General features: G+C 38.8%; 1 protein-coding gene across 1 annotated transcript in view; it reads left to right on the top strand.

Moving 5' to 3' along the window:
• The first annotated feature begins 1427 nt into the window (after positions 1–1427).
• LOC121385793 overlaps positions 1428–15765 on the top strand; it is a 29526-nt gene continuing 15188 nt past the window's right edge. Inside the window, exons 1-3 of the mRNA XM_041516578.1 lie at positions 1428–1923; positions 8494–8577; positions 12633–12962. Coding sequence (XP_041372512.1) covers positions 1893–1923; positions 8494–8577; positions 12633–12962 — 445 coding nt within the window. The 5' untranslated portion in view covers positions 1428–1892. The remainder of the gene's footprint in view (positions 1924–8493; positions 8578–12632; positions 12963–15765) is intronic.

Raw genomic sequence — 15765 nt, 5'->3', positions numbered from 1 at the left:
TATAAACATAAATGACGGATCGTTCACGCAAAGGTTGTAATCACTCGTCAGAAAATCCAAACAAACGTGTGTTGGCTAATATCTTCAATGTTTTGGAAAACTGCATGTAGTGTGAAATCCCTGACCTAGATGTACATATGTGCTTGATGGTAATGTTCTAACCAACTTTTTCTCCATTGTTCAACGTGTTCAGCTATTTCCCTCACGACCACCGTCACGATATTCGGTGTTTGAAGCACACCTCAGAACCTTTATGGGTAGTTCCTTAGAATTATATATATTATATACTGATGCAATTTAATGACACTGATGAAAACAAAATATGTTTAAAAATTATGTTTTATATATATATATATATATATATATTCCCCAAAAGAGGTGAAAACAGATTTTTGTTCGAGCACAAAAAAGTATATTTTCGTATTTATGATAGGAGAAAAGGTACGAAAATTGCTCATGTTAGATTCCCATTTGAATATAGTTGCCCATTAACCTTTTCATTTGTATCTGAACTACTGAAGAAAATTGTTCTTGTAAACACGAACAACATACTGGCGGCCAGCGACACTCACACCAAGAACACCCTAACTCACGCTTAGCCAATCAATGATTAAAATCTCCAGTGATCCCAGCAACATTTTATCAGTCTAATCACTAATCGTATTTTAACAAGAAATGACATGTACTAAAGACCGGTGTAGTCAAATTTTAACCCTCTGACTCGGAATGTCCCGCATCTCAATAAAGACCAACAGTATCATTGTAGATGGAAATTTCAATTTATTGATGCACGACAACGATAGAATATGTTTTAGTGGAAAAGAGCTTAACATAGTTAGCAGAAATAAAGATGACCAGGTTTTATTTAAGGAACTTACAGTACAGCATGATATGTAGGTAGGCAAACGGATTTCACCAATATGAAACTTCATTAACTATAATGCATTACTCACATATTTGAATTTACGACTCCAGTTTACAAATCTAATTTCTCGTCGTCTGCGGGAAGCGCGCAAGTTTGCCGCCATTCAGGCAGACGAGACAAGGTTGGTAAAGGGGAATAAGTCTTATTTTTCAACGCTGGGAATGATTGAATGGATGAATGAATGTTACTGTTTAACGACAACCCAGCACAAAAATACTCATTGGCTATTGGGTGTCACAAATGGTAAGTGGGAAAGTTTTCCATATGTCCTTAAAGGAATTTGTGATAAACATTTTGTTAATAGTACTAGTAGGACCTACAATTGTTTTCTTGGGGTGGATAGGAGGGTGAATGTAATGTTTTCGGAACATGTGATTGAAGATATATTATTTACATTTTACAAGAAAATTAGTAATTATTTTGGCCATTAAATGCAACTTTGACATTTCCCCTTTAAATTGAAAAGGTAATTTTTTGTATCTTCCTGGGTTCGGCCTGAAACACTCCTTTTTATATAGATTCACGGAGGGCGCGTCCGTTAAGCCAAGCGCCTAGTAGCGCTGCTCCTCGCTCTATACAAAAAAGCATCATCTTAGAGATTCTTACTCGGTGCTGAGCAGAGTTGAGCTTGTACAACGCGCCCAGAAACTCCTATATGACGGAATCGGCCGAAGGGTCGCGGGTGTTGTGGAATCGACCGAGGAGTCACGAGTGTCATTCACTCTACAAAGTGTTCGATTATCGTGGGCCTGCTTGTGGATAAGATCCGCTATTAGCTACAACAGGCTGAGGTGCCTGACATCATGTTACAATAAATGTATTTGAACATAATGGTCTTTTTATTTCTGATTCTCCGGAATGATTCGTAAAATTGGCTGGATCTCCTGTATAATTCGTGGAATTCACTGAAGAGTTGCACCACTTGGCATGTCGTGAAGTATAGGAAATGCTTAAAGTCACGTGATACATGTTCGTTTGCCCTGTCGAAACAATATTTGGTAAGTTTAATTCAAACCATTCAAACTAATTTAATATAATTAACTGTTTTTTTATATTAATTAATAAACTAATTTGGGCTAATAATAATTTGTTTAAACTTCTGAATACGATTTTGATGAAAAATATATTACATTACATTAGCAAAATTTAACTTTTTGGTAGTTTTTTTGGTGCGAATTTTTTTTTTTTTTTTTTTTTAATTTATTTATACAGTGTCCAATTTTAACACATTTCCAACACAGCCTAATCGCCTGGTCCGAACCACATTGTTAACAACTACTATAAATCACTCTCCTACCTTTAGGCTAATTGCTGTTAGATTAAAAATATAAGGAAAAATTATGGGGTTTTTGTCCAGATAGAAATCGTGCCCGTAGGCCTATTAAGGTGTGTGGGGGGGGGGGGGGGGGGGGGGGGGGTAAGGTCCTCTATTCTCTTCTGTTTTTAATATTGTATAAATAGTTGACAGTAACTTTTGCAACCCTCCCATAAAACAATAATTGCTTGTCTTCATCATTTAGCAATCCCCTTACCAAAGCTGCAGTTTCGGACCCCCCACCCCTGTCCTTACCTAAAGCATAATCCGCCACTGGGACAATGTCAATACTTTAACTCATGTTGTGACAGTGTGCTAGAATTTCATTATCTTGAAGAAAAAAAACCCCTTAATATCAAAAATACAATCTACAAAATAATTGAAAATCGTTGTTTAAAAATATCAATTTTTTAGTTCCAGATGACGGAAAACGCGTTTTAGATTTTCAGAGATTTCAAAATTTTCGGAAAAGCATGATCATGGAACCCCATACAAAGTTCAACTTCATATCCAAAAGGCCCCGGCAAATACATAGTCGAACCCTCCCACTCGAAACGTTGGCAATAACACACATTCAGCATACTACCGGTATAGAGAGCCTCCTACAAACTATTTGTAAATAGTTTCTATTTGGTTTGACTTAAGAAAAAAAAAGAGTTAAAAAGTGTTTTTAAAATAACAAAAGAGTACTATTTTTGTGTGCATAACTTGTTGTAAATTCAATAGTATCAAACAAAGCGTTTCCTGACTTCGTAAATAAGAAATAAACATGATGAAAGTGAAACATTCATTAAATACAGTTTTATTGTAGACATTCCACATCATAGACGTATTTTCCGGCATCTGGAACTAAAAAATTGATATTTTTAAACAACGATTTTCGATTATTTTGTAGATTGTATTTTTGATATTAAGGTTGGTTTTTTTGTTTCAAGATAAGCAAACACATGTTTTCTGTTAATTTCACTGTATTTCCTTGAAGGAAATGACTTGTCAATAAGTACATCTCAGTACAAACTATTTTAAGGATTATTTTGCATATTAATATAACTCAAAAGAATGTTTTTATTTAGGTAATTTTTTTAATTGAATAGCATTAAAAGCCTCTCTTTTGTGTGGGGGGGTGGGGTGAATCGCAAAATTAGCCATTTTTATGCAACAATTTTCAAACTATTTAAAAGATTATTTACATAGTGTTTTCCTTATGATGACCTTAAACAAACTAGACCTCATTGGTTAAGTGGGGATGTGGAGGCCATAGTGATTACGATCCGAGACGTCTAAGGGGTCCGCGGGTATACTCCACCGCGAAAATTTTAATATTGAATGGATTTAAACGTGGTTTCTTGGCATCATTCTGAATCGCAACATTAGCCATTTTCACATAGTGATCAGTTGCTCTTTTGGAGGTTTATAGCCAAAGAATTGTTATTTAGAAGAGTTAAATTACTCTGAATCACTAAATTGTGAACTTTAGCGTCGACCGCCGTCACTGAACACAGCGCTGGAACGGTTACCGCTGTTTTGCTGCAAGCGTTTTGTTCTGTGACTTTTTGTGGAAGGAAAACGTTTGGAGGATGACAGCAGGTGCCCCCCCCCCCCCCCCGGCTCGAGCACATTTTCTGTTTTCTTTTCCATACATACTCAACCCTCCCCATACCAATAAAAATTGCTCACCAGTCTAGACCCTTCTCCAGTCCCCTGCTAAACTTTCTGTACAGGCATGGCGGTTCTGTATTTTGCGTAGTAGTTCTGACAATGGTTAGGAAGAGAAATGATTGCTCACGCACAACTCAACAGAATTTATTGTGGCTATAGTGACATCGGACATTATGGTTAGAACCAACAAAGATCATAAGTCAGAAAACCCGTTGCTGCCATACTTTCTACCAAAAAAAGAAACTTCAACAACATTCCGGGGTCTTTTATATGCACTTTGATATACGGTATTACCAGTCGTGCGATACTGGTTGTGAATACCAAAAAAATTGAAAAATCAGAATCTACAGCAGGGGCGTAGGCTGAGAGGGGGGGGGAGGGGGGTTCGGACGACACCCCACCCACCCCCCCCCCCACCCCCCGTAAATATTTTTTTGGCCTAAAATGGTACAGGTGTTACCACGAATGATATTACAAGGCGTCGTTATGGGTATATTCAATTGAGAACCAGTCTATCATGTAAGTAATTGTGGCACGCTATTTTGTCGACTCACAAACTACGACTATCATGGGACGACCTAAGCAAAGAGAGCGAAGCAAAAAACGTGCAGCCAAGAGCTGTCAAACGATGGACGCTTTTCTTACGAAAAAGAAAAAAGGTATAATATAACTGGACAATAAAATAAATACGTTTATGAAATATCTCGATCAACTACGATCACCCGAAAAATAATAAAATGTCAGTTAAATATGACTATTGACTTCAGGGGCGTAGCGTGAGCTGGACCTGTGGGGGTTCGAATATGAACCAAGTGGACCTTCTCTATTTTGTTTTTGCACCACCAGAAACTCCATATGTATAAACCTGTATGTTTTAGTTCTGAAAGCGGACCATTTGCTTCAGCGGACCCCCCCCCCCCCCCCCCCCCCCCAGCCTCCACCACTGGACTTTGTTGCGTTCGGCGAATTGCTTTATATATTGCATGCTGTTTAGAGATGTATTTATTTAACAGCTGACACTGTCGAATGCGTTCTCAACTCAAATCGTGTCTGGCATATGATTGGTACCAGTACCATAAATGTGTTTAACATGTCATACATTTCATACTGTCTCGAATAAAGTCATTGGTGGAACTTCGATTGCAATACCCTTGTCGAATTAACAATCAAGGGGAGCAACTGACTTAAATATTATTCACGAAAACGATTCCGATGCCGTCAATACACCAAATAGAAAACGAAAGCTATGCCCAGTACCAAAATTTAAACACATTGATGGGGTCCTTTTTTTTTCTTGTCTTTTTTTGTTTACCACGCGCGTGTTATGTGATTCAATTGTTATTTTTGTAGATTCCTGTTTTTACAAACTATGAATCATTGTCTGTTAATGATAACATTACACTCATCATACAGCCCCTCACAGGCGTACGGGCTCCAATTTTTCTTGGGGTGGGGTGGGCAGGCTGAGTTTTGCCCGAAGTTAGAGGATTTTAAAAAAAATGCTCGAATTATCGACATTGTACCATCACTAGACGTTCCAAATATGTTTTTCAACAAAATACTTGAACATAAGCGTGAAATTAAATTTCACGACTGATGATTTCTACCTAGGACATGCATGATTGGATCAGACATAAAGTATATATTGGCGTATTTAGAAATTATCATAAAATAGTGTACGAGATGTACCCATTATGTAAGCATACGCACGTTCCATATATTTACATTTCTTCTACCCATACACATATGCGATATACTCATTTAAGTACATTATTCATCAATGTTGACGGTTTTACAGTTTTATGTAGTTCAAATTTACTGCTGCTCTTGAAGTCTTATAAAAAAAATATACACGCTACGACCTCAAAGTACCTGAAATAAAATATTAAAAACACATCACAAATAGCTCCAGAATGCACCTCTGAATATCAACATTTAAACATTTTCCGGGGAAGCAACCATGATATAATTTTGGTTCCACTCGATATCTCAATGCACTGCCCCGCAAATATGGCTGGCTACGGGCCTGAGCTTTAGCACCATCCAGTGACTACATACATACATGCGTGTTTCTATGTGACAGGAGCGCCTTTCTAATTTGGCGCTCCTAACGATTCATTATGACCAAGATATAGATGTGAACGAGGTTGCAACATTATTCGCCCAACAGCACCCGAGGAACATGCAACTCGACGCTGTATTTATGGAATGAAATGATATGATCTTATGCAAGTTAGGGAGTCGGACATAGCAAGAATGGCTGTCTGAGGTTCCATTTGCTGAAGGTTCGATCCTCCTCAGTGGGTCTGTTTGATTATTTCCCGTCCTAACCAGTGATCCATAACTGGTCCATCAAAGGACGTCATGTGTGCTATCCTGTTTGTGAGATGTGGGAAGTGCACATAAACATCCCTTGATGTTATTTGGAAAGAGTAGCCATGTGGCGACAGCGGATTTCATATGTGACCAAGTGTCGATATAACTGCGTTTGCCATCCAATAACCGCTGATTAGTAGTCAATGTGTTCCAGTAGTCTTAAATTTGTTACAATTTTTGCTATGTATCTATTATTATAAATACATTGATACGACTGAAAAAAAAAGAGTTTCTTGTCGTGGCTCTGTGACCAGGCCATTTTACATGCATACCACAACTTAATGCAACATGTTAACGCATATTTCACAATAAAAATTAGTGTATTTTTCTTGAGTGTAACCAGCGTCATCACATTGTTTGGCAAGGGGTTATATATATATACTTGTATATGTGTAAATATATATATATATATATATATATATACAAATCTGGGGAACTCACTCCCCACCCCCCATCTACGGCTCCGTGCATTCGACGCTCGCGTTTGATGAGTTCCTTCTACATGAAATTTCGACCCCCGCTCCCAAACATGCTGGCTACGGGCCTGCACGCCCGTCTCTGGCATGGCCAGTGGTCGAGTATGGGATAGAATGGTATCGTAAAGTAGCGTGTCCTTTATTTCATTTCAACTTATTTTCGTGCTTATATCCAATTAAGGTTCAAACAGGCTGTCCTGGGCACACACCTCAGCGATCTGGGCTGTCTGTCCAGTACAGTGGGTTAGTTGTTATTCGTTCGTGAGAGAGAAGAGGGTGTAGTAGTCGTTAAAACTCACTCCGGGTTGGAGCCGGTACCGCCACCGGGATGCGAACCCAGTACCTACCACGATGCCACCGAGGCCGGTAGTAACGTGTCCGCTTGTTTGTATCCGAACACTGCTGAAATCCCACTCAATGAAAAAACATAAAATGTGTCCAACTCTCTCCAGGCCTGGGCCCGTGCTTATAAAACTTTTAGTCCAGACTCGGCCTCAAACGATGTCACGCGCATACAGCGTGTATGGCGTTACCGTGACATTCATGTCCCAGACTCAGTCTCAAACGATGTCACACGCATACAGCGTGTATGGCGTTACCGTGACGTTCATGTCCCAGACTCCGTTAGAGTCTCGAGTCTAGACTCTAAAGTTTTATAAGCACCAAAGCCAGGTGCTTATAGAACTTTTAGAGTCTAGACTTGAGACTCTAATGCCATGACAAGGCCATACAAATTGTATGTTTGTGACATCATTAGTGATTGAGTCTGGACCCAGATATAAAGCAATTGCCATGACATCATATTAATTACGTCATATACTTTGGAGGCGTCCACCCCTCTTTAGGAGTATTCCATTAAAAAAACCCCAAACAAAACAGAAGCAAAATGATAGACGGTGATAAATTGCATGACTTTTGGCCTGGGAGGTGATATGGTTGCAATGTAGTATATGTGCCTAAGAACTTCTGTGTGACATTTCAATCTTTATGTTTTCGCTTGACCAAAGAAAACACCATATGTATGGACATAAATCTCCCCTAAAAAGCATTTGTGATGGAAAGGTTATGTACAGATATGTACATACAATTCAATACGAAAACTGTTCATATTCAATTCAATTATTAAATTTAAAAAATAATAATAAATAGAGATTTAACATTGCAAATTTAAAAGTCTGTCTACTCCTAATTTTGGTTGGACTAATAGAGAGATATTTTGGAAATTTAAAATTTGTGAATTTTTAAAAAATTTAAAAACCATTAAATAGAAGTCTACTTTCTAGAGTTTAAATTGTATCGTTGTGAAACTCAGTATAAATATTTCCAGGGTAAGTCATCATAAACTAACAGATATTTTTTTGAAATTTATAATATTTAACAAAAAGTATCAAATGAAGTAATCTGTCAGAATTCTAATCCGAGTGTTCTGAATAACGAACTATTTAGGAAGGTTAGAATAATTTGAATATTTAGTAAAATTATTAAATGTTTATTAGAAATTGAACATTGAAAATGTAAAATTCTATGAATTATCATGGATCTACTAGTAATTATTTAAAAAAAAAAATTAAATAGTGTTGCTTCTTGCTTATTAATTTTAAAAGTTTGTTTGAAAAAACTGCATCAATCATGAATGTTACATCTGAACTGTCTTTATTCACGAATCAGTTTATTGTAGGTGAGTCATTTGATTCTATATATATATATATTTATTTATTTATTTATTATTATTATTTTTCCAGACATGATTTCCAAAAAGTTACATACATGTATCATCGTTGGATCTTTCATTGTGACCTTTGTTACTGCAGACTACTATGATGAAGGTAAATTAAATGTTCACTTTAATCATATCCATCATGACGGATGTTCTTTTGTTTTGAACACCACATAGTAAAGTGTAATTCAGTCTTTAAACAACTCGAGGCGGTTTGAACACCACATAGTAAAGTGTAATTCAGTCTTTAAACAACTCGAGGCGGTTTGAACACCACATAGTAAAGTGTAATTCAGTCTTTAAACAACTCGAGGCGGTTTGAACACCACATAGTAAAGTGTAATTCAGTCTTTAAACAACTCGAGGCGGTTTGAACACCACATAGTAAAGTGTAATTCAGTCTTTAAACAACTCGAGGCGGTTTGAACACCACATATAGTAAAGTGTAATTCAGTCTTTAAACAACTCAAGGCGGTTTGAACACCACATAGTAAAGTGTAATTCAGTCTTTAAACAACTCAAGGCGGTTTGAACACCACATTTGTAACACTTTAAACAACTCAAGGCAGTTTGAACACCACATAGTAAAGTGTAATTCAGTCTTTAAACAACTCAAGGCGGTTTGAACATCACATAGTAAAGTGTAATTCAGTCTTTAAACAACTCAAGGCGGTTTGAACACCTTGAACACCACATAGTGAAGTGTAATTCAGTCTTTAAAGAACCCAAGATGGTTTGAACACCCATGTAGTAAAGTGTAATTCAGTCTTTAAAGAACCCAAGAGGGTTTGAACACCACATAGTCAAGTGTCATTCAGTTATTTAAACGGTTTGAAACCACATAGTCAAGTGTCATTCAGTTATTAAAGAACCCAAGACGGTTTGAACACCACATAGTAAAGTGTAATTCAGTCTTTAAACAACCCAAGTTTGAACACCACATAGTAAAGGTTTGAACACCACATAGTAAAGTAATTCAGTTATTGTTTGAACACCACCATAGTCAGTCTTTAAACAACTCAAGGCGGTTTGAACACCACATAGTAAAGTGTAATTCAGTTTGTAATTCAGTCTTTAAAGAACTCAAGGCGGTTTGAACACCACATAGTAAAGTGTAATTCAGTCTTTGAACACCACAAGTAAAGTGTAATTCCCAAACAACTCAAGGTTTGAACACCCAAGATGGTTTGAACACCACATGTAGTAAAGTGTAATTCAGTCTTTAAAGAACCCAAGAGGGTTTGAACACCACATAGTCAAGTGTCATTCAGTTATTAAAGAACCCAAGACGGTTTGAACACCACATAGTCAAGTGTCATTCAGTTATTAAAGAACCCAAGACGGTTTGAACACCACATAGTCAAGTGTAATTCAGTTATTAAAGAACCCAAGACGGTTTGAACACCACATAGTAAAGTGTAATTCAGTCTTTAAAGAACCCAAGACGGTTTGAACACCCATGTAGTAAAGTGTAATTCAGTTATTAAAGAACCCAAGACGGTTTGAACACCACATAGTCAAGTGTCATTCATTTATTAAAGAACCCAAGACGGTTTGAACACCACATAGTCAAGTGTCATTCAGTTATTAAAGAACCCAAGACGGTTTGAACACCACATAGTCAAGTGTAATTCAGTCTTTAAACAACTCAAGGCGGTTTGAACACCACATAGTAAAGTGTAATTCAGTCTTTAAACAACTCAAGGCGGTTTGAACATCATGTATTAAAGTGTAATTCAGTCTTTAAACAACTCAAGGCGGTTTGAACACCACATAGTAAAGTGTAATTCAGTCTTTAAACAACTCAAGGCGGTTTGAACACCACATATAGTAAAGTGTAATTCAGTCTTTAAACAACTCAAGGCGGTTTGAACATCACATAGTAAAGTGTAATTCAGTCTTTAAACAACTCAAGGCGGTTTGAACACCTTGAACACCACATAGTGAAGTGTAATTCAGTCTTTAAAGAACCCAAGACGGTTTGAACACCCATGTAGTAAAGTGTAATTCAGTCTTTAAAGAACCCAAGAGGGTTTGAACACCACATAGTCAAGTGTCATTCAGTTATTAAAGAACCCAAGATGGTTTGAACACCACATAGTCAAGTGTTATTCAGTTATAAAGAACCCAAGACGGTTTGAACACCACATAGTCAAGTGTAATTCAGTTATTAAAGAACCCAAGACGGTTTGAACACCACATAGTAAGTGTAATTCAGTCTTTAAAGAACCCAAGACGGTTTGAAAACCCATGTAGTAAAGTGTAATTCAGTTATTAAAGAACCCAAGACGGTTTGAACACCACATAGTCAAGTGTCATTCATTTATTAAAGAACCCAAGATGGTTTGAACACCACATAGTCAAGTGTCATTCAGTTATTAAAGAACCCAAGACGGTTTGAACACCACATAGTCAAGTGTAATTCAGTTATTAAAGAACCCAAGACGGTTTGAACACCACATAGTAAAGTGTAATTCAGTCTTTAAAGAACCTAAGACGGTTTGAACACCCATGTAGTAAAGTGTAATTCAGTTATTAAAGAACCCAAGACGGTTTGAACACCACATAGTCAAGTGTCATTCATTTATTAAAGAACCCAAGATGGTTTGAACACCACATAGTCAAGTGTCATTCAGTTATTAAAGAACCCAAGACGGTTTGAACACCACATAGTCAAGTGTCATTCAGTCTTTAAAGAACCCAAGACGGTTTGAACACCCATGTAGTAAAGTGTAATTCAGTTATTAAAGAACCCAAGACGGTTTGAACACCACATAGTCAAGTGTCATTCATTTATTAAAGAACCCAAGACGGTTTGAACACCACATAGTCAAGTGTAATTCAGTTATTAAAGAACCCAAGACGGTTTGAACACCACATAGTAAAGTGTAATTCAGTTATTAGAGAACCCAAGACGGTTTGAACACCCATGTAGTAAAGTGTAATTCAGTCTTTAAAGAACCCAAGACGGTTTGAACACCCATGTAGTAAAGTGTAATTCAGTCTTTAAAAGAACCCAAGACGGTTTGAACACCCATGTAGTAAAGTGTAATTCAGTCTTTAAAGAACCCAGGAGCGGGACATAGCCCATTGGTAAAGCGCTCTCTTGATGCGTGGTCGGTCTAGGGTCTATCGTCGTCAGTGGGCCCATTAAGCTACAGTATGTCTTGTTCCAGCCAGTGCACCACGACTGGTATATCAAAGACCGTGGTATGTGTTATCTTTTCTGTGGGATGGTGCATATAAAAGATCCCTTGCTACTAATGGAACAATGTACCGGGTTTCCTCTTAAAACAGCGAGTTCCACTTCTCAAGATATATATTTTGCAACCTCCTTCGGGGAGAGGGGAAAAATGACCTGGGGAAAATAAATGTACACATCACCGCGGGGCCCGCTGAAGTGCTACATGTTCTACCAGGATAAACTGGCTCTGCGTGTACCTGACAGGTAGGGCCTCCACGAGTCCAAAATATTGGATTCAAGTACTCGAGGGTCAAACTCGACCTAGACCAGAGTTCCCGCGACTAGATGATAATGAGACTAAGGAATAAAGTAAAATAGCATTTTACATTTTAATTCCAGCGCTAAACGTGAATGCTAAATAATGCATTGCATTGCATTCCAAGGCCCGTGGAGGGGGGGGGGGGGGGGGGGGGGGGGGGGAATGGGGCAATAATTTTGGCTGGGTTTTTTTATTTTTTTTTATAACCTTTACATCTCGACTGAATGTAAAAGTTGTAGAGAGACTAAGATTAAGATTAATGGTGAGTTACAGTAATGAGCAAATAACCTTTGAATCATGCCCCCGGACCCCCCAAATAACTCGCGCCTTCAGCGCTTGTTCAATTGGACCCCCCAATAATGTCCACCATGCTACAGGCCTGATTCCACACATTCAACTTTTGTATGCCTACATAATGTAACCGGCAGCAAGCATGTGGCAAAATAATGTAAAACAAAACAAAACAAAAACAATTAAATGAGAATGCTCTTCTTTGCACGGGTACTCGAGTCCTGTGAACAGACTCGAGTTTTACTTGCTAAAGACTTTGCTCGTGCCTGAGTACTTGAGTACTCGAAGAGACCCTACTCACATGTAGTCTGTTTTTTCTTCTTCTTTTTTCTCATAAATTATTATTATTATTTTTTTTATTTTTTTACAGAGTTTGAAAAATTGGATTTTTACACTCGCCTAGAGCGTGGTTATGATGGTATTGCACACGACCTAATATGTAAGTTGAAAAGAGGAAGAGTTACGGGAACCATTGAGATCATTCGACCTGGTGATAAGAAATTAGTTCTTCGGTGTGACAACCAATTCACAATCAAGAGTTGCATGACGGTCGTCCCCGGTTACAAGCTGACATCCACGTTTGGTTCATCCTACGTGATGACCATCGAGTCTTTCAACCCTGCCGTTGACGTGGGTATGTGGAGGTGTCGCGACACAGACGATGATGAAAGCATGGCCTCAGTAAACATTACATCTGCTCGTGAGTACACTCATATAGCTTAACATTCCATCTACTCATGGGTACACTCATATAGCTTAACATTACATCTGCTCGTAGGTACACTCATATAGCTTAACATTACATCTACTCATGGGTACACTCATATAGGTTAACATGATTTCTGCTCATGAGTATACGAAATAAAATCGCATAGACAACAATATTGTATCTTACATACTGGACCTAACATGAGGCGTATAAAACGACACGTCTTGTATAATATGTCGAATACAGTTTTAACAAAAACCCGGTTTCGGTGATGTCGTGGTTAAACCATCTGACTGAAGGCTGGTAGGTAGTGGGTTCACATCCCGGCACCGGTTCCCACCTAGAACGAGTAGGAGTAAAACCATTACACCAACGTTTCTCTCATTAACAATGAAGGAATGAACTGTTTTATTTAACAACGCACTCAACACATTTACATTAGCAACGAATCCACTGTTCTGGATATACAGACCAGATAGCTGACGTGTGTGCCCAGGGCAGCCATGCATCTTGAATCTTGTTGGATATATAAGAATGAAAATATGTGTAAATGAAATGCAATATTTAGTGTACTTTTCTTTATGCATGACACCTGCTGTGTTTGGGTGGATGGGGAGGGTCACCTACTGTGTTTGGGTGGATGGGGAGGGTCACCTACTGTGTTTGGGTGGATGGGGAGGGTCACCTACTGTGTTTGAGTGGATGGGGGAGGGTCACCTACTGTGTTTGAGTGGATGGGGGAGGGTCACCTACTGTGTTTGGGTGGATGGGGAGGGTCACCTACTGTGTTTGGGTGGATGGGGAGGGTCACCTACTGTGTTTGGGTGGATGGGGGAGGGTCACCTACTGTGTTTGGGTGGATGGGGGGACACCTACTGTGTTTGAGTGGATGGGGGAGGGTCATCTACTGTGTTTGAGTGGATGGAGAGGGACACCTGCTGTGTTTGGGTGAATGGGGGAGGGTTACCTACTGTGTTTGGGTGGATGGAGAGGGTCACCTACTGTGTTTGAGTGGATGGGGAGGGTTACCTACTGTGTTTGAGTGGATGGGGAGGGTTACCTACTGTGTTTGGGTGGGTGGAGAGGGACACCTACTGTGTTTGGGTGGATGGGGAGGGACACCTACTGTGTTTGGGTGGGTGAGGAGGGACACCTACTGTGTTTGGGTGGATGGGGGAGGGACATCTACTGTGTTTGGCCCAGTTTGGATGGGTGGGGAGGATCACCTACTGTGTTTGGGTGGGTGGGGGAGGGGGCTGTAATATATTATCTGTAACAAATCATTTTCCTGGTGCACGATGCTTATAAATTCTTATAGTTTAACACAGATACTTTACTTTTATCATTAAAAATAACTATACAATAACAAATCATATAAAAAAATTTAAAGCCCATTGTTCCTAGATCATGGGGATGTGTGTGTGTGTGTGTGTGAGAGAGAGAGAGAGAGAGAGAGAGAGAGAGAGAGAGAGAGAGAGAGAGAGAGAGAGAGAGAGAATGTGTGTGTGTGTGTTCGTGCTTGTGATACAATACCCCATGTGATCGTGCACATGACTTTTCATCGGTTTGATGAAAATCTGGTACATTTCAACGATGGACTTGATAACTGTAAGTTGTGCTTATAGGTGGGTGCCACTGGTGGGGCAGAGTACATGTAATAGCATCACTGTTTTTATAGTGATTCATGAGTACATGCCATCACAGCTCCTGTGCAAGTTTGAGTTTTCTAAGCTTGTCTTGGCAGTGGCAGTCCTCCTATAGGGGGGGTGCAGGAAAGATTAAACATCCTGTTACGGATCTACCACGGGAGTGGATATCCATAGTGGATCATGGAAGCAGTCACAACTTTGCCTGGAACATCCCTTCATCTCTGCCTTGTGCAGAGATACAATTTTGAATACAGTTTTGACATTCAGATATATTTCGCGGAACTTATACCTACCAGGGTCTGGGTTTCCGCCAGCATTTCATTCCTTCATAAATGTTAGCATGGTTTAGAACTACACAGACAAAAATAACGTTTGGTCAAATATTGATATTTTGACCATGTTATTAATGTGAATATGTTGATAGAATCATGACATGTGCATCTGAACGCTCGTTCCTGACTGGTTAATATTAGCTGGTAGTTACTTTTAATGTGAAGATAAATTAATGTAATCATACCATTCTTAGATTTCGCTATCAAACTGGAGCTTATTGATTTATTAACCATCAGCTATTGGATGTCAAAAATTTGGTAATTCTGTAGTCATCAGAGGAAACCCACTACATTTGTTTCTAATGCAGCAAGGGATCTTTTATATGCACTTTCCCACATACAGGAAAGCACATACCACAGGAAAGCACATACCACGGCATTTGTCCAGTTGTGGTGCACTGGATGGAACGGAAAAAAAACCAATCAGCTGAATGGGTCCACAGAGGTGGTTCGATCCTGGGTGACAAGTAGTACCTCAAGTGAGCACTCAACCGACTGAGCTAAATCTGCCCCTAAAACTGACGGCTGTAATAGCTGGAAACAATTATTTCATTCTTTTTCCTTAAGAACATGCCTAGATCTAACAGTCGCAGTAGAATATCACAGGAGTTTTGCCTTTTAGCTCTGCTATGGCGTTCATCATTGGAGCTTTACCAGTTCTGATTTGTCCGTTGTCAAGTTTTCCTTTGACCATTGACGTCGACCTTATCCTAGAGTTTTCACTGGATTGTTCTGAAACTGTGTACAGTGATTCTCTTGGGAAGACTGCACAAGCTAGTAGAGAGATATTTTGGAAAATTTTAAAGTAAAAAA

This window comes from Gigantopelta aegis, chromosome 12, assembly GCF_016097555.1.
Source record: "Gigantopelta aegis isolate Gae_Host chromosome 12, Gae_host_genome, whole genome shotgun sequence".
In the NCBI taxonomy this organism is placed as follows: Eukaryota; Metazoa; Mollusca; class Gastropoda; order Neomphalida; family Peltospiridae; genus Gigantopelta; species Gigantopelta aegis.
This window is presented reverse-complemented; position numbering and strand designations above follow the sequence as displayed.